General features: G+C 36.5%; 1 protein-coding gene across 7 annotated transcripts in view; it reads left to right on the top strand.

Moving 5' to 3' along the window:
* ARHGAP29 (Rho GTPase activating protein 29) overlaps positions 1-20,681 on the top strand; it is a 47,167-nt gene extending 26,486 nt beyond the window's left edge. For 2 of the 7 annotated variants that reach the window (XM_039727131.1, XM_039727137.1), the window contains 20 exons: positions 1,823-1,919; positions 2,275-2,347; positions 6,278-6,338; positions 6,822-6,959; positions 7,247-7,311; positions 7,760-7,870; positions 7,980-8,060; positions 8,355-8,543; positions 8,779-8,916; positions 9,896-10,086; positions 11,891-12,057; positions 12,598-12,726; positions 12,899-12,997; positions 14,500-14,663; positions 14,897-15,085; positions 15,226-15,363; positions 16,304-16,536; positions 17,306-17,612; positions 17,778-17,886; positions 18,834-20,681. In XM_039727131.1, coding sequence (XP_039583065.1) covers positions 1,823-1,919; positions 2,275-2,347; positions 6,278-6,338; positions 6,822-6,959; positions 7,247-7,311; positions 7,760-7,870; positions 7,980-8,060; positions 8,355-8,543; positions 8,779-8,916; positions 9,896-10,086; positions 11,891-12,057; positions 12,598-12,726; positions 12,899-12,997; positions 14,500-14,663; positions 14,897-15,085; positions 15,226-15,363; positions 16,304-16,536; positions 17,306-17,612; positions 17,778-17,886; positions 18,834-19,732 — 3,578 coding nt within the window. In that variant the 3' untranslated portion in view covers positions 19,733-20,681. The remainder of the gene's footprint in view (positions 1-1,822; positions 1,920-2,274; positions 2,348-6,277; positions 6,339-6,821; positions 6,960-7,246; positions 7,312-7,759; positions 7,871-7,979; positions 8,061-8,354; positions 8,544-8,778; positions 8,917-9,895; positions 10,087-11,890; positions 12,058-12,597; positions 12,727-12,898; positions 12,998-14,499; positions 14,664-14,896; positions 15,086-15,225; positions 15,364-16,303; positions 16,537-17,305; positions 17,613-17,777; positions 17,887-18,833) is intronic. The other 5 variants (XM_039727135.1, XM_039727133.1, XM_039727134.1 and 2 more) reach the window with 5 other exon arrangements.
* The last annotated feature ends 233 nt before the right edge of the window (positions 20,682-20,914 follow it).

Genomic DNA, 20,914 nt, shown 5'->3' with positions numbered 1-20,914 from the left:
CTGGAATTAAAAAAAGAAAAGAAATCCACTGCTGCTATTTACAAAGTTATTTTAAAAAAAATCTGTGGAGCTTTATCAAATCTCATTTTAAACGAAGATGCCAGAGGCTTTTTTTTTTTTGTAATTACGAAGTGTAGCCGAACGAAGAGGTAAGAGAAGATGTAATTTAGTAGTGAGCTGTGTCAACAGAGAGTAGTAATGTTATTATATGAGAATTGTTTTTTCCTGTAGGCTAATTACAACATTATTTTGTGTTTGCAAGTTATTGTAAAAATAGCCCATGAGAAGAATATGTATTTTCTGTAATGGCTTTCTATGGAAATAGTTGTTATAAAATGTTGATCAAGTCTGTTGTTTTACTGTGTAAAAAGGAATGGATTTAACTGTGTTACTTTACTGGTAAAAAACTTTTCCTTTCACAAAGGAAGTCTAACGGGGGAGCAGATTACTGTACTTTCTTTGTTACCCGTTAGTATTTAGGCACCTGGCAGGAAGTTTAAATACTTTTTAAGATTAAAGCCTGTTAATTTGCTGAGAACATTTGTATAGAATGGGTAACATTTTAACATTATTTTATTTTTGCTACTTCTACAAGTCATTGTATTCTATTTGTACTTGAAATGTAAGGAAGACAAATTAACCTTGTTAGATTTTGCAAAAAGTGATGTGGGTTGAGTACCTGTACGTGTGTCCTTGCAGTACCTCTAAAATAGGTGTGAGCATGAGTAACTTACACATCTAGAAAATTAAGACTATTGCATTGCTTAAAAAGAAAACTTTAAAAAACGGTAAACTGAAAAAAAGAAAACGTAAAAAAAATACTAAGGTGAAGTTGTCATTTCTCACAATGTAACTGTGAGAAAACTGGGAAAAACTTCCCTCCAGAGGATACAGCTTCAGCTCAGAGGAATGTGTGCAGCTTTTCTACAAAAAAATCTCTCAGTCACCATTGATTAGGAGTTGAAACCAGACAAAAATGGTTGTACATTTTGTCTTGTCCTTTCTCCCTCCATCTTCTTGTTTAGTAGTTGTTAATAGAAACTCTGGATGAATCATTCTTCTTGTCTCATTATTCCAGCTTGTCATAGGAGTGTGCTGAAGGCTGTGTTGAGTAGTTAAGTACTCGATCACCACTTTAAACCATCTAATTTGTCCAGCAACACTCTTCTTCCTATTTGGGACCACCAATAGTTATGCTGAGTTTCTTCACCATTTTAACAGGAAAAGCTGAGGGGCTTTTACCAGACTGTGGAGCTAATAATTGAAGGGTTTTGCAGTGGACACCACCTTTTGATAACTTTCAGCTTGCCTGTACTCAAGCCAGAAATGCTGTATTCTGGATTGCGTTCAGTTGAGGGGGTACCCCACAAACTACTGCTCCTGTTTGGAATTGTGAAATTTCTACTCAGAAAAGAAACAGCTGTTCAATATCTGACTGCATTTGTGAGCTGCTTTGTGGTGGTGCTGCTGCTGTGTGATTTGACTCTGGCTGGTAAATGACTGGTTTTGTTCATGCATTACCAACATTTCCACACAAAACTGCTCCTTAAGTGGGAAGATACAGGAAGTGCAAGAGTAATCTGATTTCATTGTGGGAAGCATCTGGATTGTGTTAATTTTTTCCTTTAGTGTTTACTTTCTTACTAATCTTCCTTAAAACCATGTTTTTTCAATTATTCAGAAAAGCATAATGTTGCATGTTCTGTAGGAGACTTTGTGCATAAAATTTGTCTCTAGGCCTGGTAAACTTGCTTAATTGACCCCACCTCTCACCCTTTGGTTTTCTTTTCTTTTTTTTTCTTTTTTTTTTTTCTTTTGTAAGCGGTGAACTTCAAAGAAGTTAATGAAGAAAATAAGAGAGAACTCTTCAGTGAAATATTTTCTTCCATTGAAACATTGGCATTCACCTTTGGAAACGTGTAAGTTGGAATCCAGGAGGAGTTTTTAAAGAACTCCGTGGAGCCGAATCAAATTAAGACAACACAACAAAAATAAAAGCTTAAGTTTTCTTTTGGACAGCTATTTTCTGATAAAGTAGTATAAATTAGCTACATCTGTAACAATTTTACTGTTTTGGGGTTTTGTCAGTTTGTTTTTTTCCTTAATAAGGAAATCTAGGATGATAGAGAAATTGCAGAGAATATGTCTACTAAAAATAGTTTGCAGAACTTTTGAAGGACTTAGTAACACTATTTGAATTTCTGAATTCAGTGATACAGAATTGCTTGGTGAGGTAAAGTAATGAAGTAACACAATTCTTTGTTTTTCTGGCAGTGTTTCAGACTTCCTTATGGGAGATGTAGACAATGGCTCGTCATTGGGACTTCCTGTATCTCGGAGAAGTCGGGTAGGCTAAACACGTTCTCTTGGAGTGTAAAATGATATCTGTTAAAGGGGACTTCAGTTCCACTGAAACTCTCTGCATCATTGGGCTGGACACTTGGAGTCATCTGTGTTTTAAAACAAGTTTTCAACCCAGGAAAAATGTGTATTCAAGATTTCAAATACTTGAATTTATTCTCAATTGTAAATAATAGTGATGACTTGACAGAGCTACCTGCTGTCATTGTTTTTGAGATTTTTCAGTTGGTTAAGGGAAAAATAAGTGGGGAAAAGTAAGATACTTGAATGATAGCTTGCTGAAGTAGTTAGACAATTACCTGTTAAACCTGGAAACCAAAGGGTTAAGGACTTCGTTTTGGCTTTTAAAGACTCATATTTATGACTAAATTACCTTTTCTTCTTTTGGAGCCCACTTTGTGCTGTGACTGTTTCAGCAGCAATTCACTAAAAGAACTTTCAACTTACAGGTAGTCAAAGAAAAACACTAACATTTTAAACTTTCCTTTAAACACTAAAGGTATGATTGAAAAATGCTCAGTACCAAATTCTATTGAATTTTTGTGTATTGAGAAGCAGACTTTCAGGTAAATGAAATAAATTTAAGAGTTACTTGCAAGGAAAATACAATTGATAATTAGTGTGTATTACAAGCTAAGTTGCAGCAAGGTTAAAAATGTTAGATTGTCCATTTTTTTAGAGACTTTCTTGAAACATACTTAAGACTTAGGATTTTTTCACACAGGCTTGTGTGCAGCAAGCCATGCAGCTACAGCTGAACAGTCTTACCACATTTTCACTATGTTTGATAATCCATCTTTCTCCCAAGTGTGTTATCACACAAATTCTACTTCTGTAGCTGCTATAAAACTTACCTTCATAAACAATATGGAGGAAAAGTAGGCTACTCAGACAACTGGTTCCAGCACACTTCAATTTAGGTCACTGATAAAAACTACGAAATAAAATAGCATAGAACCCAGCATGTCATGTAAATTAAATTACATTATCTGAAGAAGTACTGGTTTATCTAAATGGTTCACCAGCAGAAGGAAGGTGCTGAATTTGCCAACATTTTAATCTTGAAATAGTTTTGTTTTGCAAAAATATGTGCTTGTGGAAAGAGGTGGTCTTATATGTTGTATTGTGAAGTGAGTGATTGATTGTCTGAAAGATCACTCTTGTGAACATGGGGGTGGGGGGAAGACCAAGAGGAAATTTGAATATAGTGAAATGAAGGAATTCCATTCTAGATGCTTCAGATCAGCTTATATTTAAAACCTTGCTTTTGTAGTATCTCATGCTTTTCCTAATGTGAAGGTGAACAATTATACATTTTGGAGCAGGTAGGGAAACTTCAGTTTCTTAGAAATCTGTCTGAAGCACATTTTAATTTAGGCAAATAAATACACATTTAAGAGGTGACTCATTTCACTTTGATTTACAATTCAGGGAGAAATTTGGAGGCCAGCTAGAAAGTGAGTGTTAAGAGGAGTTAAATGCAAAATATTTAATAGCTGTTTAACTTTTTCTGTAGTTCTGTGTGTTAAGTGATCATTTCAGCTAGCTGTATTTTAAACAGAGCATAACATTTCAGTAGAATTTAACATGTAAATACTCTGAGGGTTGATTAAGGAGAAATATTTTAATTGCCTCTTTAGTTAGGGACCTCCCTAATTAAGCTGATGAGGATGGCTCCAAGGAGGGGGGTGGGCAGAGCTGATTTTGCTTCTCTTGACTGCAGGGGAGTCTACATTCTTTACTTTAGGCATTCCACTTGGAAGCTTTAGTTAAATGATATGTATACCCCCTCTTAGCTAATGTAATTGTTCTCATTTTAGCTCTTGTAGTTCAACCAGATGTACAAGGTGGAAGAAAAGATATTTTTTAATTAAAAAAAGCACTTTAAAATGTACAGGAAAACACCAGACAGACATGTCTGACCTTTCATTACTCAACAAGCTATTTGAATGATATTTGATGCTGTGCATATCTGAGAGCATAATAAAGAAGAAGGATAAAATTTTCAAAGTGTGTGAAGAGATTTGCCTGTGTTAGGGCGAGAGTCGGATAATGAGGGGAAAAAGTGGCAGAAGAGACAGGTTGAAGCTGGAAACAAAAGTCAGGGTTTTAATTTTGCTGGGACTACTGGGATGAGTCGTTGGGTTGCTTGAGGGGAGGGAAAGTTGTTTGGATCATGTTCTGATAAATTGTGGGACATAGATAAAAGCATTTGTTCATGATTTTTTCTAAAATTTGGTATTACATATTTGTAGTGGGTGAATGTGAAAGAATGAACCTTTGATTAGCTGCATTAACTATGTGCCTGATTTACTGGAAAGGAGTGAACAGTTTTCAGGACTGCAATGATTTAGGTCTTATAGAAATGGGAAAAAATTTTTAGGACCAGAACTTAAAAGTGCATCAAGTTAATGTAAAGAATGGAGGTTTTCTAATTATTACTTTTTCTCCCCTAACAATTTTTAAATAATCTTGAAGACAGTAATACTTTATATAAAATCTGAACTTAATCTAGGAATCTTCAAGCTTTCTCTGCAACCAAATATTGATCCATTGCTAAATTCAGATTTTAGGGTTTTTTACCAATTTAGTTGGGGACAGCTTTGCATAGATTTCCCACCTGTTCTGGAAAAACCCTTCCATTTTGTTGAAACTCTCTTGTATTAGACAGCCACTGAAATGGTAACAAAGTAGGTCTTTAGACTGTAGTTGATTCTGTTTGATGTCATTGATGATTAATACCTTGCATGTTTTGGTCTTTGGAAAAGCTGCTTCTGCTGTGAAGTAAACAATGATTCTTGAGAGATTTTTGTGTGATTTATGATCCGTTATCATTTAATTTAAAAAATCCAACAAACCAAAACTACTTTTATCATTGATAACTGTGCTCTGTTTTAGTGAATGTCTGAAAATAAGCCAGTGCCAAAGTCTAAATGGAAATAAGCTGTTCTTGCAAAGCTTAAGGACACTTTGCAGCTATTTCTTAGTCTTTGTTTTCTGTCTGCTTTGTGCTTCCAGGTTTTCAAAAGTAGTTTATCCATTTAAAGTTATGGTAGGGTTTGATGTCTGTTTTGGTTTGGCTTTTTAGGGGGTCGTTGTTACAAAGTGAACTTTTTGTTCATTTAAGTCTGTTGAGCAGTCAGGTCTACAGCACAGTGTTACAAATAATTCAACTTGCACAATTCAAGGGGTAGCAAAATGCAGTGAGGACAAAGGTAGGGATGACGTGATGTGCTAAATTCCTTTTATTATTGGATTACATTCTGTCAGGTTGTACTGATTCTCTGGGCTTCATTAGCAAGTGTTACTAGTCAGCTGTTGTGCCTACAGTGCACCACCTGCGAGTAATTTACAAAAAACTTTATTCCCTTGAGGAAGAAATACAGGATTATACTGGCTTGTAGAACAGTGTCTGTTTTATGTATCTGGCATTAAGTCTGTGTGAAAAGGTTTTTAAAATATAGGTAAGGAATTAAGAAAAGCTGGAGCTCACTTAATTGTTTAACAAATCTGGTTGATATTTAACTCTTTCATCACAGACTTTGTTGATGTAGTGGTATATAATGATTCTTTGCTGTTTATTCTTTTTCATTTTATAGCAGTGGGGGTTTGAAAAAAATGTGCCTTAAATGAGAGGGAGTGATGGTGCAGTTTGCTTTATATGCTGTATCTGCAAAAAACTAAAGAGGCAGTAAGATATATAATGATTCCTTGTTATTTATTCTTTTTCATTTTATAGCAGTGGGGGTTTAAAAAAATGCTGTGCCTTAAATGAGAGGGAGTCATGGTGCAGTTTGCTTTATATGCTGTATCTGCAAAAAACTAAAGAGGCAGTTAATGCCATTTGTGTTGTTAACTTTCAGTTCCAGTGAGGGATTTTCTTTGCTAACTTAATGTTTTATTTCTTGTATACCAGTCTTTTGAGAATCTTTCTGTGGAGTCTGGGGGTTCACTGCATGAACGGGATGATATTCAAGGTAGGTCATTCATTTAACATTGATAAACACTGTTTTGTAATCTGTGGGGTTTTTTCTTCTAAAAATGTTCTAAGTAAGTTGCTTGGTCACTTTTTTACACCTATGCTGCCTTTACAACTTCACCGTGAAAAAAAAAAAAGTTATTGCCAAGGTTTCATTCTTTTGTAAATAAGCAACCCAGGTTGCTTTTTTTTTTTGTGGGGGAGAACTGAAGCACCTTCTGTGTGTTGTGATAGGTTGGTGTTTTGTTGGGTCACTTTCTTGAAGAAAGTTATGCTTACCATATGACTACTCCAGATAAAATACTATGACCCTTTAATTTGTTCTAAAACCTCTGTCAGTCCTGTTTAGAGTCAACTAGCATTAAAGACCAACTCAAGATCAGAACTGCTTAAGCATTCACAGTTGGCTAATACTGGCTTTGCTCTCAGTGTGTGGTCATGTCTAAAAATCACTTCTTTGTGTTGGATGCTTTATTTGCAGGACATCTTCGAGCAGAGGAGGTTGATAGCATGCTCCTAAGAAATGACAGTGGAATTGAGTCGGCTCTGTCCTATGCTAAAGCATGGTCAAAATATACCAAGGATGTAGTCGCATGGGTAGAAAAAAAGCTTAGCTTGGGTGAGTGGCTCTTTCTGGCATTTAATCAGCTTTGTCATGATGAAATTAAATCTGTTGTCAGGCCTCTGTGCTGCAGACTGTCAATAATGTGATTTCTAAATTAGTAGCTGTTCCGCTGAAGTGGACAGAGCTATCATGCATTTCCTACAATTAAAGGCCTGTAACAAAGTGAAGGTGGTCCCCTCTGTAGTCTGTTTGTTAAAGGAAGACTGTAAAAAGCATTTAGCATATGTTATAACTGTTGTTGTGTTATAATGTAAACAGTAACTGTGAAATTTTTTTAACAGAAGTGGAGTGTGCTAAAAACTTAGCAAAAATGGCTGAAAGTGCTAAAGCTGTTGTTGGACACCAGGTGAGTGTATACCTTAGGGGCTTCATCTTACTCTTAAATCTTTATTGGATGGCTGGCCCAGGAGTAAAACTGATATTGAGGAAGGGATTTTAAGCTGATACAGAATTTATTTATATGATAAAGCATTGGTTAAAAAGGTCTTCATTTAACAAATGGAAAGATGTAACAGAAATTTGTATATATATTATTTTTGTTGAATATACAGATGCACAATATTCTTTGTTCTGAATAATATTTTGTATGCTTTGTGATTGGCACGTGTAGACTTTTTTCCTAGTAAAATGAATCACAGATGATAAATTAGTAATTTTCTACATTCATACCTGGCATTCATACTATTTTAGTAAATAATTTACTAAATTTGATTGAAAATCTAGTTCAGTTATACAGACATTTAGAATGTCATTACACTTCTGTCTTACCTAGAACATGTTTTGTGTAATTTTAGGATTATATGCCATTCCAGTCAATATTCATTAATGCTTTTCAAAATGATATTGAGAACAGTCAACTTTGGCAACAAACAGCTGCTGCTCTCCAGTCTAACAAATTTGTGCAGGTATGCTTTAAAAAAAAGACAAAAATACATATAATTTTATAGAATAGTCAAAAAAGTAAACTTCCAGTCTATATGCCTTTAATGTACTCTGTTAATGTTTCTTATCTAGCCTCTTCTTGGGAGGAAAAATGAGTTGGATAGACAAAGAAAAGATATCAAGGAGCTTTGGCAGCGAGAACAGAAAAAAATGGTTGGTAATTCTTTCATATTTAACTGTTCAGTCTAGAATTCTTCAAAAGGATGAAACTTTCAAACTAGCCTGTTCTGCACTTACATTCACACATAGTCTCTAGGGCTTGGTGAAAGTAGATGTAACTGTCAATTTCATGGCAATCTGGCATTTGTAAGAGGTTATCTTTCAATGTCAGTGTGCTTGGTACTGCAGCATACAGACCTGTGCATAAGTCTCTTTAAACATCACATTAAATAACTGAAAAATTAATGTTGTTTATTCTTCTCCTTTTCCTTTGGCTGCCTTCTGCAGCAAGAGCTGGAAGCTGCTCTCAGAAAAGCCAAGTTGCTGTACACACAGCGTCAAGATGAGTATGAAAAGGCAAAATCCTGTACTGCTCGTGCTGAGGAGGAACAGCTTAGCTCAAGTGGAAGCTTTGTGAAAGATTTCAGTAAGCAACTGGAGAAAAAACGAAGGCTAGAAGAGGAAGCTCTTCAAAAGGTAAAGAGGTTTGTACCTTTGCTTTTAAAGTTAAGTCTGTACTGGTTTTATTCATGCTTTCCCAAGGAGGCATTTGAGTAAGTTGAGTTCACATTTTTAATTTTAATCATGCTATGCTTCTTTGGGTTTTTATCTTTAAAGGGAATCTGAATTGCAAGCATATTGAGTGGAGTTTTTTCTTGCTTCTAGTATCAAGGCCTGTAATCCATCAACTCTATACTTGTGTTTTCTTTAGGCCGAAGAAGCCAGTGAACACTATAAAGCAAGCATGGCAGAGGTTGAAGAAAAAAGAAATTATTTGGAAAGCTTTAAAAGTGATGTTTTAACACAGCTTCGGGAGCTTATTTACCAATGTGATCTTACTCTTAAAGCTGTAAGCATGGTCTTTAAAATGCTTTTTGTACAGATATTGATGTATTGCTAGAACTAAGGGAAGGCCCCATAAGCCCCATTTTAAATAGAAAGCATTCAAAGAACAGCTGTCATGCCAACAGAAAAAGAAGGAAAACTTTAAATCTATTTGTGCTCTCTTTCTGGTAGGAGTTTTAAAAAAATGTGTTAAGGGGTCTTGAATATTTCTGGGTGTTTCATAAGCTGTTGCCTTGCAAGCACCCTGACTTACACAATCCTTATAAAATATTTCTTCAAAATTTTGATGGCAGTAGTGTTGCTTAAGAATACAGCTTTCTTTGCTTTGATTAGTGCATTAGCAAAGATGTTTGGATCAAGCCCAACATGGATATTAACACACTTCAGCTTTGCTGGCAGTCTCAGTTACTGCAGGATCCATTGTGACTACTAGATTGGTGTAATAGGGAAGTGATGGTCAAAACTGCATATGGCATGCAGTTTTTAAAAAAAGCTTGAAGAATGTAAGAACTCATTATGCCAAGAGATACTGGCATCACTTAATCTGTCTGCTGGGACAGAGTTTTGTCCATTTCATGTCTCAAGACAATACAGAGCTCACCTGGGTTTGGAATTCCAGCTACTTCATTATTGTAGTGATGACTAATATTCGTCCCAGAACATGACAAAAGCCTTTCTGATACCAAAAGGCCTTGTTGTTTATCTTGATCAACCCAAAGTGAGAAGCAATTGGAATTGCCTTTGCTAGTGGGAAGATTCAATACCCCAGAGAGGAGCAAAATACTCCTGTCTCTATTACAGATGAAGCTTGTGCAAGTCTCCTGAAAGTTGACTGTAAAAAGTAGCATGTTATTATTTTCTAGAAGTTTTCTAGTCTTATTGTTCAAATAATTTTCTGCTAGGGTATTAATTTGAGTTGAGCAAAGTGTAAGTGAAATCTTTAGTAAATGATCTACATATAATGAAAATCTTTCTCCCAACAGGCAACAGTTAACCTGTTCCAGCTGCAGCATGCTCAGGTTGTATCTCTGCCAGTTAACTGCCAGTCCCTCTGTGAGAGTGCCAAACTCTATGACCCTGGTCAGCAGTATTCAGAGTTTGTGAAAAGTTTGCCAAAGGATGGTGTTCCTGTTGAATCAGGTTGTTTTGAAACCCAGAATTCCCAGGTTGATGGGTAAGTGCCAAAGTACTGGTGGCAACTGCTTGGTTTAAAATGCAACACTTAGGCATATGTGTTTAACAATAAAACAATATTTTTGGAGGAACTAAAGGAATGCTGGCATTTTACCATGCTTTACTGTTCTCTTAGTCTCATCTTTTAGATGGTAGATTATATATAATCTTCACATTAAAATCTACCTCTGAATTCTAAGGCTGAGTGTTATTTCATGCAATAATATTTGCTAAAGCATTGGCAATTGTTCTGCAAGACTTGACTTTTACAATTTTAATGTAGATACTGGTTAATAGGAAAATGTAAATTGCATTTACAGGTAGGGTTGTAGTACTTGAAAATCAGAAATTTAGAAAGTCTGAAGGGTAGTTTTCCTCTTCTACAAGCCTTGCTGCTACATACAGTAGCTTCTTTCATACTGTTTACATTTGGCAGCTTTTTGGCAGGAAGTGTGTCTCGATTTCTATCTCATGCTATATGCCTAAAAAAAGCTCAGAGTCCATTTGTAGGGACATGTTATAACTTAATTATTTTTTTCCAACCTGTATTAAATAGAAGCTTTTATTATTAAACTATGAAAGAACCAGCTAATGTGGAAGTAAAGACTTCAAGATAAAGACAGCTCCTTGTGTCAGCATGCCAAATGCTTTTCCACCTTTAATTTGTTGTAAAATGGTCATCTTGGCACTAAAGCACCAGAATATCCATTTCAATCTGTGTGTTTCACAGTTCTACAGGAAAGCCTTGTCATCGTTTTTCAAAAGGAAACTAAATACAAAAAACCGAATGCTTGAGTCAGACTTCTACCAACAAAAGGCAGGAAATTCAAAGTTAAAGCTGAGATTCTTAATTCTTGTCTGTAAATTTCCTGCCTTTTAAGACTGATTTAGGCTATACTCATAAACTTTGACTTTGGAGGATTTAACTATGTAGCTCCCTGGGAAACTGATGAGCATGAAATTTCCAACACTTTGTGTGCTCTCCCAGCTATTTACTGCTTGACATTTATAAGAGCATGTTTTTCTTCTCCTCTCTGCCCACCTTTTATTTTCTTTGTCACAGTCTCGTGATTCTTCATGTACTTGATCATTTTTATTGTTTGAGTCTGCGTTAATTTAAGGGACTGTTCCCTGAACAAATGCAAATTTGAATGTTTTTCAGTCTCTGTTTCCCTTAAGCTTGACGGGGTAGAACTGATTAAGGAACAGCTTCCTGACTGCTAAACTTGGCCAACAGGCTATTTTGTCCCCAGAGTGCTTCAGCATTTTATGTTAATTACTGTTAACATTATTCTGTTCTTACAGTGAGAGTGGATTTTCAAAATGGACCAACACTCTGGCAGCTTCAGCACATTTTCTGTGCATTTAAAAAGCACAATATGTGAACACCTTTGTGTTTATAGGTGGATGGTCCTGATTGGTGGTCATAGAATCTTTTTGAGGGGAAAGCATAATCACAGAATACAATGGCTGCTGATTATTCATACATTCAGATGAACGGATAGGCTGTTTTTTCAAAGTCTGCAAGATAATGTTTCTAATACATGCAGACTTGTGGAAAAGCTGATTCTCTCTGGGTGGAGAGAAAACAGTGGGAAATCTCACATACTTAATTGAAAATAAATGGCCACTCTTAATTTTTTTTTAATTTTGGAATTAAATTTAATGAAAATGACATGTCAAAAATGTATGTTCATGAATAGTTATTAAATGTAGCATTTTTTGTGCCCAGGGATTAAAAAACTGCATTACTTTTCATGAACTTGTCTTATTCATTCTTGAAATTACTTTTTTTCTTTCTGAAGGGTTTTTAATAAGCAATCAACAAACAGCATCCATACATCCCATGGTAACTTATCTCAGTGTTCAGGAGATTTTCCTGCTCAGACATTAGATGATGTGGGAAGCCCAGTTTATCATCATTCACAAAAGGTTAGAGAGAAGAGATCTTCCAGCAACACAGATATTCCAGGTAGTTTTTCTATATTTCTTTTGGAGCTCAGTCTCTAAATAAATAATTTAAAAAAAAACCTTAAAAAAAAAAGCTTGGTGTCTCAGTCAGAAATGTAACTCTGAAGGATTAAAAATGTATTATAAAGTTCAAAGCCTATAAAATATTATGTACTTGGGCATAATAAGGACAAATGGAAAACTGCCTCATCCTAGACGCTTTGACAAGAAAGGTGAGATACAATTCAAACAGCAAGTACTGTCAAACTCAGTGGACTAAACTCTTTCAATTGAAACTCTAGCAATTGAAAATCCATTGGTTTTGTAAATTCCGTGTTGATTGCAGGTCTTCTGCAAAAACACAGTTGTCAAGTTTCTGAGATTAATTTTCTTAGCTCCTGAAGCTTTTACAGGAATATATGCCCTGAGGTTTTTTCACTGTATTGCGTGTTCACGTAACTCACACAAAATTTCCTATTTTATACTCATAGTTAGTTTTCAGTTTCAAAAAAAGTAAATTTTGTCTTTGACATTTGGAATTAGCACACTTTCTCTTCTAAAGCAGTGCGAGGGCCACCACCGTTCAGATCATGGTCAGTTGGCAACCAGAGTGGAGGAATGTGCAGTGACTCTGAAAGTGCAGGGGGGAGCAGTGAGTCCCGATCCATGGATTCTCCATCTGCCAGCCCAGGTACAGCTGCCCTCACTGCTACACTAACCTCAAGTCTTTTCCCTGCACTGTTTGACGTTAGTGAAGACATCACTGTTAAATAAAGAACTATTGAGCACAGCATGTAATGAAAAATGAACAGTGGGGTGGGACTGATAGTTACAACTTCCTGAAAATTTTTCTCATCTGCTAGGGGATTTTAAAAGACGACTTCCCCGAACACCTTCCACTGGGACTATGTCATCTGCGGATGATCTTGATGAAAGAGAGCCACCATCTCCTTCAGACTGTGGTAATGTTGTTTCTGTACCTGAAGAGCCCAGAAGATGCTTTTTGTTACAGCATGTGGCTTTTCTTTCTAATATTCTTAAGAAGAGTACTTTAACAAGGTGTGATTGCCAGCAGCATTGGTTTTCAATACAATATGCATCCACTTCAGGTTGAGAGATGAAGAATAATGTTCAAGTCTTTTTTGAAGTAGTGCAGAATTGCCTTTATATGTTTAGGCTACTGTGTGGACAACCATAAAACATTTCTAGTGTTGTCACCCTTTTGAGGTAAAGCAAATGATCCACTAACCATTCCCTCCAGACATTTGCATTTAAATTTAGCTCCATACTGAGTTATGTAAGATCACTTCTAACCTTGGACATGAAATGCACAAATACATAGAGTTGATAAGTGGCACATTGGAAGAAAAGTGGAACCAAATGTTTAGGGTAGTAACTGAGATTTTCACCTTTTCAGCTAAGACAAATGAGTTCAGTAATGTCTGTCCCAGATTTGACCAGGCCATTTCTAATTTTCAAATGAATTTTGACTGTATAATGACAATGTTGCCACAGGTATCGAGACCTGAATAACTGGATTATCAGAAATAGTTCTATTGTATGTCTACAGTACTTAGAAACTAATTTTGAAATATTTGTGGCACTTGCTCAGTAAAGCCCTTAGGAAATTCTTTATTTAGCCCTTATTTCCTAAATGTATACTTTGCCTTCTAGGAATAAACGTGTGGTAAACAGCATGAACTCACATCTAGACTTAAAGCATGGCAATGTGTTACTGAATGCAAGCTTTCACTTAGAGTGGTATTGTTTAATCAATGCTTGAGCATTTAAGAAGCTTTCTGGGCAATTAACTGAATGTGATAATTTTAAGTTATCTGTAAAACAAAGGGGTTTGGTTAACAGAGTTGTTGATGCCATTTAAGTAAATTGCCTGAAAAAATTTGGACACAAAAAGGACTAGTTGCTATTCTTTTTAGTTTTAGAATCCTCTAGAAATATTTGATGTTGTTACAGTGATTCTTTTTAAAATTTATTTTTATGAGGCTGCTGCTGTGTGTGTTAATTCTTCCTTGCTGCAAAATATTCCTTTTTTTAAGCATTTCAGAAACACTAAAGGCCAAAACAAGCCATCTTTCATCCTCTAGTACAGGATTTCAAAATGTATAAAATTAAACTTCCATGAATTGTTGCCTGAGATGCAGGGCAGTTGGAATTAAATGTCCTAATATTTTCACATTGCCACAATACAGTAGAAAATTGAATACTTAATAAGGCAAAGATGATTGTTTGATTCTGCTTTTACACCAGATTGTTTGATAGTTAATGTCTCTGTTATGTGAACTGCAACATAGTATTGTCTCCTTGTGATTGAAATGTTTTTGATTACTTTGATAGTTGCTATTACTTACAGGCTTGTGTTCTACAGCACAATTCTAAAAAATCAGAGTAACTAACACCCCAATAGTAGATATTAAAATTACTATAACAGGGAAATTCTCTTCAGGTTTAAATGATCTCACATCTGAAACTGCAAATTCTCCAGGACCTTTTAGAAATGCTAATATGTCCAAAGCAGCACAAACACACAAACTGCGGAAGCTGAGAGCTCCATCTAAATGCAGAGAATGTGACGGCTTAGTGGTATTTCATGGAGCTGAATGTGAGGAGGTAAGTTGAAATCAGTTTTAATTGCTGCTTGGGATTTTATATAAAGTTGGGAGTTTTGTTTCTGTATAAAAACTGGAGTTTGTGACTCATATAACCACCATGAACTTAAAGCAGAGCCACACCACACTAACAAATTTTTTGTTTTGCTCACGTATGGGGTAAGAAACAGCAGAAATATTTCTTATGGTGTCAGATTATATCAAGCCATGTGCATTTTTTTTCTTCCCCTGTAGTGTTCACTTGCCTGCCATAAGAAATGTTTAGAGACTTTAGCTATTCAATGTGGGCACAAAAAACTTCATGGAAGGCTTCACTTATTTGGAGTGGAATTTGCCCAAGCTGCTAAAAATATTCCTGATGGCATTCCTTTCATCATCAAAAAGTGTACATCAGAAATTGAAAGCAGAGCACTGAATGTCAAGGTATGCTCAAGTTTGTTCATGCTTAATTTTGACACCATCTTAAAAAAAATTCTCATAAGATTTTAATGCTGTCAGTATCAGCTGTGTTTCACAAGTTGCATTCAAACTGAAATAGAGTTGTGCTTGTCTTTTAATTTTAGGGCATCTATCGTGTGAATGGAGCCAAGTCAAGAGTTGAAAAGCTTTGTCAAGCTTTTGAAAATGGAAAGGATTTGGTTGAGCTCTCAGAACTCTATGCACATGATATCAGCAATGTTCTCAAGCTGTATCTCCGCCAGGTATGGAATTGAGAGGTCAGATGGAAAACCAAAGTGCTGCAGTGTATTTCTTCAATACAGGACAAAACAACCCCTTTTCAGCAGTCCTGCAGCAGCAGATTAAACAAGTGCCTTCTATAACTGCAGTAGCTTCTTTATTTGCACATGGAGCCTGTGACAAGGGCTGGGAAAAGTGCTGGCATTACAATATATATTCCACATGGATATGATGGCTTTTTTTAATACCATATGCATAACAAGCTTTTGTTTGTCTACTCATAGTAGAGTTTAATTTCTAAAACCTTTCTGATTAGTGAATTTGCCTGTCTTATGTGGAGTTTAAAAGATTCCCATGTTCTTGCCTCTTCATGCAGACAAATGCTGTTAATACCTGCTAACAAAAATGTCATTAAACACTCATAGTGGTCATGATGTGTTCATTATGGAGGGATTATCCATCTTTTTCTTCTAAAATAGATGATTGGATTGGATTTTCGAAAACAGTTTCAATATGTATGTGAAAAAATGAAGCTGCAGGGTAGCCCAGTGAAATTATTGAGTCACTCTGACAACTTGCTAACCCTGAAAGGAATAATCTTTATCTAGATGGTCCTGTCCTCTTCCTCATGCTGGCTGTCAGATGAGCATTCCAATCTTATGATCATCACCATTAAATGATTTTGAAATCAACTTTTTTTTTTCTCTCCTTGAAGTCTTTTTTTCAATAAATTGTGATAAATGCTCAGTCCTGGAGCTTTTGTAGGAAAGGGTTAGCAAATTATTTTTGGAAAAAGGTGTGGATTTGGAAAAAGCAAAATTGGGGATTGAGCTAATGAACAAGGATTAAACAATGTCATCACCTGAGAAAAGATGCTAGACCAGAAAAAGTTCAAGAAAAACAGGAAGGAAACAGTTAAAATTCAGGTTTAAGTATGTTTCTGAAATAGTCCTATTTCTTCAGCTTCCAGAGCCCTTGATTTTGTTTCGGCTTTACAATGAGTTCATTGGACTTGCAAAAGAAAGTCAGAACACTAATGAGGAGTTGGATGCTAAACAAGCTAGCCCCAAAGCAAAGACAAGACAGTCACTCTGTATTGAACTGAATAGGATCATCATTAAAATTAAAGATCTTCTGAAACAACTGCCTGTACCAAACTATAACACTCTTCAGTACCTTATTGGACACCTTCACAGGTAAGAAAATATTTTAAAATGCAAACTGATGTTGAAAACTTAACTGCTACATGCTGCATGCTAGGAATGTCTTGTACCATTTTGATGACTATTGAGAAAGAAGTCACATATGCCTTTGAAGATACTGTTCTCTGCTGGAGTTTTTTCCATATAATGAATTCCCAAGTGAGAGAAGAATATGAAAGGGAAATAAAGCAGGGAAAGCATTGGCCTCCATTATTTTTGATTCTCTGCTAGCATTGGGTCAGTAGTAATTAGTGTCACATGCATGGATCTAAATATGATTTAAATTGCGATGTAACAAAGAGAGGGCAGTGATTTGGTGGCTATTAACAGAAAATTGAAACTTGTATCATATCTCTTAATAACCATTCTTCAGTCACATTTCACTTCCTTGTCCTCCACATGGTGGTTTGTATGATGATATACTGAACCAATGATTGCCTATAAAAACGGGTAATACTGGGCTATAGCTGTGTTATTACTTAGAATGAGAGACATTCTTTTTCCCAACCCCAGAAATGCCAAGTAGCCACAAATAACTTTTAACAAATAGGACATAAAAACACCCTGTGTGGGAAGTTCAAGCCACTATTAAATGTGGTCTGCACTGAAGATTCTGCCTGGCTACCAAACCCATTCTGTTTTTTTTTGTCTCTTACCCTCTTTAGACATAAGATTTTAATATCAAAAATATTTCTGAAGTAATAAAACCCTCTAACACTTGGGGATTTCTTTTGATTTGGTTTTTTCCTCCCTCTTTGTGCAGAGTTACAGAACAATGTGATGAAAATAAAATGTCAGCCAGCAACCTTGGCATAATATTTGGCCCAACTCTGATCAGACCACGTCAAACCGATGCTACGGTTTCTTTGTCTTCACTTGTGGACTACCCTTATCAGGCCCGGGTAGTGGAGCTGCTCATAACATACTATGAAAAGATATTTGATGTCTCATTGAAACCACTTCTGAGCGCTTCTCATGCTGAAGAAACAGCTGGTACAGTCAGAGTTGCTTTATCAGCCGTTGAGAGGGAGCCCCAGCAGCAGAGGAAATCGTTTGTTGCTGTAAAGGAAGTGAGTGACTCTTTCGCTGCCGCAATGTTACCTGTTCCACATTAACTTCTGTGTTAAATTCTGGAGCATTCCAGAGCATATTTCTAATAAGTCTTTGTGGGTTTTTTTGATAGGGAATGCCTTTTTTGTTGAGTTCTCATGTACTTCTGCTCTGACTTTTGTTAGCAGGGTATTCAAATAGTTCCATGTGAAAGAGCTTCAGAAACAGCTGCACTCTTTTTGGAATCAAAGAATAGCAAGAATACAAAAGAAGAAGCAGATATATCTGTAACTGGTTAGTATGCTGTTAAATCTGGGTGTGGGTAAATAAGGAGCCCTGGATGCTTTAGATTGTAGTGCATGTAGCTCTGCAATATAGACAGAAGCATGTGATAAAACCTGTTCATCACTGTTTGATACACTGTTTATTTTTGCAATAAGAACAGAAAATTAAATCTAAAGGCTTTTAAGAAATCTGTGTTTATGGAATCAGAGCTTAAAGTATTTGGTAGGACAGTATAATGGTGGTTTGGTTTCTCCCTTGTTTTAAAGAAAGCAACAAAAAAAAGTCCTAATTATGCTGTGACTGCTGATTTCTGAAATCCATTACAATGCTGTAAGCTAATACCTGGCAATTTATGTATTTTGACCACTGTTCCCCCAAAATCATTGCCACTCACTAGAACTACACCAGAAGGCTTTGGAAAGAGTAATTGTCTGATAGAATCATCAGAGCATTTTGGATATCAGTATTTTTGCTTTAAAAACCCCAAGTTTGCTAACCTAATTCTAACTCTGAGTTTTCTTCTCTGTTTATCTGCCTATGCTACTACAGGGGTTTGGTTTAATGTAGGTATGATTTAACGTACTTCATTTAGGAGTAACTATACATATTCCATTTTAAATGTACTGATTTTCATCTGATGTTACCACTTCAGTCGTGTCCCGTACACCAACAGTGCGACATCCTGAAACACACTAAAACTGAAAATATTCAGGGTTGGCAAAGCACCAGCCAAAAAGTGTAGTGTCTCTTTGTTTGCTCTTTGGTTACAGTTGTACAGTATGTGTTTTACTGCTAGTGAAATGCTTACATTTGGTTAGAGTAGGCTGTTGCTAGTATGTATACAAGCTATCCCTAAAAACTGTTATCTCATTAAAATGCTAACTAGCAATGTGTCATTGAAGTCTTGCTGATTTCTCTTGGTGAAAAGATCCAGTCACATCTGTCTGTGTTTCTAGGTGATGTTGTGAGTCCAGCTTCAGAGAAGGACAGCGATCCGTTCATTTCTCTAGGTGAAGACCCCTGTCAAATGAACTTAGCTGCTGTAAGACCCAACCGTCAGACTGCCAAAGTTCCGTTGCGGGCTCCAAGGACAAAGCCAGTGTCTCGCCCTGTCAGCATGCCTGTAGACCGACTGCTTCCTCCATGTGTTTTGAATGAAAGAAATTCACGAAATGCAGGGGCAATAAGTTCAGAGAAGCTGGGCAGAAGCCCTACTATTGAAGAAGTCTCAGAGGTGAAGGCGCTCCCTGCTGTTGATACCTGCTGCAGACTGCCTTGTTATGACACCCAGCTGCTGCGAAAAACTTGGGACAAGCAGTACAAACAGTATGATATCACAGCAAGGACAGCAATGATCGTGACTAATGCGCCCCAGGAGATCCGAGCACTCGAGAGTGCAACTGCAGGTGCTTTATCATCATCAAGCAGCCTTGGTAACAATTCAGCTAAAGCCATTCTTCCTAATAAGCCATATTCTGTTGTCGGGTCAGGAAGGACAGCAGCAGAAGAGAATGGTCCTGATGTTAATCCTCTTGCTGCCTTTAGGGCACCGAGAACATTGCAACCACCCCCAGGGACATTTTATAAACCACCCTCTAACAAATCAAAAGAAAATGGAGATGGTTCTTCTGCTAAAGCTTGTGCACCCACCAGTGCTGGCTCTGTGCTCCCCCAGGATAATACTGTGAAACAGGCTAGGAGCTCTGCACTTCCATCAGGTGATGCTGAACAAAACACAAATGAACAGAAATCTAGCTCAGAGGATATTCACTCCACAGATCTGAAGCCTGCTTACCATAGACTGAGACCAAAAAGGATCCAAGAACTGGAACACAGGGAAGCTCATTTTGTATAGGGTGCAAATTCCTCTTGGACTACATGCAATTTCTTGATGTTGCCCAGTGGAGGCTTCCCTTATCCCCTTTATCCTTTCCCTTCCCTTGAGAATCCCACTTTTGTGCCATATTGGAGTTATTTTTATATATGCAGCATTTTAAAAATGGGGGGAGGCCTGGGGAACTGTGAATTAAATAAGTCAAACTTTTTGTAGTTCAGTAGCTTTCAATAAAGATGTAATACATTCCCAGTCTAAACACATGGGTTCATTGAATAAGACACTGAGCTTCATTTCATTGTGTGGAATGGAGTGCTTATTCATAGAGAAACAGCTATTTTTCTTAATAGATGTTATAATAAAAATGGAAGGTTTAATGTTCACTGTCTAAGCATAAACCAAAGCTTGTGCTTTGCTCTGTAAAAGCATTTGCTCATTTTTCTAATCTGTGCAATTAAAGCTTTGCTCTTGAACAGGCTTACATACTGGCCAGCATGGCAATAGTTATGTATCATATGTGTATATTTTAGGCAGACATGGTTATTTGTTGCCAGTTTTCTATGTTGTCACTTTTTTTTTTTTTTTGTACAGCAAGGATGCACTTACTGAGCTTTACTATTCAGAAGCAGCAATCAATTCACATCTGGTCTCTTGTATAGCTTAGTGAGTGGGGCAAATGTGCACAGCCTGTTTCACTTGGGTGCCCTTCTGGACACACTCAGTTGCCCTGGTGTTGTCTTTCCCAGGTGAATGACAAGGCAGTGATTTGCTTGCTATAGATCAGTTTTACCACTTAACCTGGTGTAACTGAAATGAAGAGCTTAGTTTCCAAGTTTCCATGAAACAGATAAATATAACCAAAAATCAGCATTAGTAGGTGCATCTAATGGTTTTCACTTTGTATTAAATGGTTTTTATGTGTACACTGTGTTACATTTGCTTTAAAATATATTAATGTGTTAACATTTCAGTGACTCTATGGCTTCTATATCTGGATTTCTTCTAACTTATTAAAATACAGATGTTTGGCCTTTGCAATAGTGTAATGCTCTCCTGCATCTGTCTTTTGGGTATAGGGGGTGGCATGCTTTTCTTTATGGGATTACAATTAGCATGACCCTTTCTTGCATACTACAGAGTACAGTTGTTTTAGCATGATACTTCCGAATGCTGTAAGCACCAAGATGACTCTCAAAGGACGGC

The sequence above is a fragment of the Passer montanus genome, unplaced genomic scaffold (genome assembly GCF_014805655.1).
Source record: "Passer montanus isolate IOZ18808 unplaced genomic scaffold, ASM1480565v1 scaffold60, whole genome shotgun sequence".
NCBI lineage: Eukaryota > Metazoa > Chordata > Aves > Passeriformes > Passeridae > Passer > Passer montanus.
This window is presented reverse-complemented; position numbering and strand designations above follow the sequence as displayed.